Source organism: Protobothrops mucrosquamatus, unplaced genomic scaffold (assembly GCF_001527695.2).
Source record: "Protobothrops mucrosquamatus isolate PMUCROS unplaced genomic scaffold, P.Mucros_1.0 scaffold3188, whole genome shotgun sequence".
Lineage (NCBI taxonomy): Eukaryota > Metazoa > Chordata > Lepidosauria > Squamata > Viperidae > Protobothrops > Protobothrops mucrosquamatus.
The window spans coordinates 51,953-54,938 of NW_015389186.1; the positions used below are offsets into that span (position 1 = coordinate 51,953).

General features: G+C 39.9%; 1 protein-coding gene across 1 annotated transcript in view; it reads right to left on the minus strand.

The window, feature by feature from the left end:
* Positions 1 to 2,986, minus strand: part of LOC107297214 (lipoxygenase homology domain-containing protein 1-like) — a gene marked incomplete at its 3' end in the record, with an annotated part of 116,762 nt that overhangs the window by 46,717 nt on the left and 67,059 nt on the right. Inside the window, exons 15-16 of the mRNA XM_015826572.1 lie at positions 1,919 to 2,115; positions 335 to 527 (exon numbers count right to left, since the gene is read on the minus strand). Of these exons, the coding sequence (XP_015682058.1) occupies positions 335 to 527; positions 1,919 to 2,115 (390 nt within the window). The remainder of the gene's footprint in view (positions 1 to 334; positions 528 to 1,918; positions 2,116 to 2,986) is intronic.

The window sequence follows — 2,986 nt, forward strand, 5'->3', positions numbered from 1 at the left end:
GGTAGGTAGGTAGGTAGGTAGGTAGGTAGGTAGATAGATAGATGGATGGATGGATGGATGGATGGATGGATGGATGGATGGATGGATGGATGGATGGATGGACGGACAGACAGACAAGATAGATAGATAGATAGATAGATAGATAGATAGATAGATAGATAGATAGATAGATAGATAGATAGATAGATAGATAGATAGATAAAGAAAGAAATGGATAGCAAATGGTTGATAGAAATAGATAGAGACAGATAGACAGGCAGATAGATAGATGATAGGTAGGTAGGTAGGTAGACAGACAGACAGACAGACAATAAACAAACACACCATCCCTTACATTTCTCAATCTCCATGATTTCGCTGGGGTAAACCTCAATCTGTACCTTCCCGTCAGCTTCGTTTTTGTCAAGCCATCGGTTGCAGGGGAAGTTGTACATCTTGCCGTGGACGGGGATAATAATCTGAACGCTGCCAAGGTGCCAGCCTGCTTGGAGGCCCACGTTGTCGTGCCCGATGAGAATCCGGTGGATCTTCAGAAAAGAAAGCGGAAGGAAGGAAGGAAGGAAAGAAGAACAGTGTGTGTAATACCGTCTTAAAAGATCCACTGCTGCGGTGATACGTAAAGGGCATCTGGGTTGGTAAAGGAAGCAGCCTTATGTGTTTTCAGCACGGCATCAACATTTTCTGGTAGATGTGGGCTAAATAGGAGAATATTTGTAATTCAGGGTTGAAATAAACAAGTCTTTGGTGCTCGCGGACCTCCGTTGTTTTCTTGCCGACGTTATATTATGTCTGGAAGGTGGCTCAGGACTCCCAAGACAAACGAACTCATTTGGGATTCCAGGAACTAATTTTACTGGAGCAAAGTGTTTGCAAAGGCTGGTGGACCTCACTCACGCAGGAGAATAACCCCCACGTACAATTCTTAAAAGCATACATTAAATAATAATAATAATAATAATAATAATAATAATAATAATAATAATAATAATAATAATAATAATAATAATAATAAAGTTGGAAGGGACCTTGGAAGTCATCTAGTCCAACCCCCTGCTCAGGCAGGAAACCCTATACCATTTCGGACAAATGGCTGTCCAGTCTCTTCTTAAAAACCTCCAGTGTTGGAGCATTCACCGCTTCTGGAGGCAGGTTGTTCCACTGGTTAATTGTTCTGTCAGGAAGTTTCTCCTTAGTTCTAGGTTGCTTCTCTCCTTGATTAGTTTCCATCCATTGCGTCTTGTCCTGCCTTCAGGTGCTTTGGGGAATAGCTTGACTCCCTCTTCTTTGGGGCAGCCCCTGAGAGATTGGAAGGCTGCTATCATGTCCCCCCTCGTCCTTCTCTTCGTTAAACTGGACATACCCAATTCCAGCAGCCGTTCCTGATATGCTTTAGCCTCCAGTCCCCTGATCATCTTTGTTGCTCTTCTCTATACTCTTTCTAGAGTCTCAACATCTTTTTTACATCTTGGTGACCAAAACTGGATGCAGGATTCCAAGTGTGGCCTTACCAAGGCCTTGTAAAGTGGTATTAACACTTCACGTGATCTTGATTCTATCCCTCTGTTAATGCAGCCTAGCACTGTGTTGGCTTTTTTGGCAGCTGCAGCACACTGCTGGCTAATATTTAAGTGATTGTTTAAATGATTGTTTACTAGGACTCCAACATTCCTCTAGCAGTTACTACTATTGAGGCAGGTACCACCTATTCTGTTTGGTTTTTCTTGCCTAAATATAGAAAGTTACTTTTCACAGCATTGAATTTCACTGAATTTCATCCATTCATACTACTATTGAACTATATTTGTACAGGTTTTTTTTCAAAAACTGTGACAGTGGAAAAACACTCTTAAAAACATTTTCACTAAAACAAACCTGCAGTCAGTTCTTAGTCTGCATCATAACTTCAAATCTTTCTTACCTTCCCAATGTCCATTGTATCCAGAGTAAAGATATCTATCCGGCTACGTTCAAAGTAATTTCCTAAGTCATTATCAGAAACTAGAAGAAATTCCTTTTTGGTGTCTGCTTTTTCACCGTACAGCTTGATCAAAACCTTTGAATCTGAGCTGGCTCCTGGGACATCTCCCGTCTTTATACTGATGTGATAACTGATATCTGTGAACACATTAACATTTGTACACAAGAGACATAATAATAATAATAATAATAATAATAATAATAATAATAATAATAATAATAATAATAATAATAATAATAATAATAATAAAAATAATAATAACAACAACAACAACAACAACAACAATAATAATAACAACAATAATAATAATACCAAGCCTTAAGGACAAATGCATATAAAGTCAAAATTGAGAAGACAGCAATAGACAGTAAGTGCCGCCTACGCAAAGACGCTGAAGAAACAGTGGACCACCTGGTAAGCTGCTGCAAGAAGATTGCACAGACTGACTACAAGCAGCGGCATGACAAAGTAGCAACAATGGTGCATTGGAAGATCTGCAAGAAATACCATTTGCCTGTAAGCAAGAACTGGTGGGATCATAAAATAGAGAAAGTCATAGAAAATGATAAAATTAAACTGCTCTGGGACTTCAGAATTCAAACAGACAAGCACCTGCAACATAACACCCTGGACTTAACAATTGTTGATAAGAAAGACAAAAAAAGTCTGGATAGTGGACGTGGCAGTGCCTGGAGACAGCAGAATAGACAAGAAAGAACTGGAGAAGATCACAAAATACAAAGACCTACAAATAGAAATAGAAAGACTGTGGCAAAGGCAAGCAAGGGTAGTACCAATAGTAATAGGCACCTTGGGTGCAATCCCAAAATAACTGGAGCACCACTTGAACACCATCATCGGCATTGACAAATTCGCCATCAGTCAATTGCAAAAGGCGGCCTTACTAGGAACTGCTTCTATCCTGCGACGATGTCTGTAATACCATCAAACATCCACATCTGCCTATCCCAGGTCCTTGAGAAGGACTCGATAGGTAGACAAAAATGC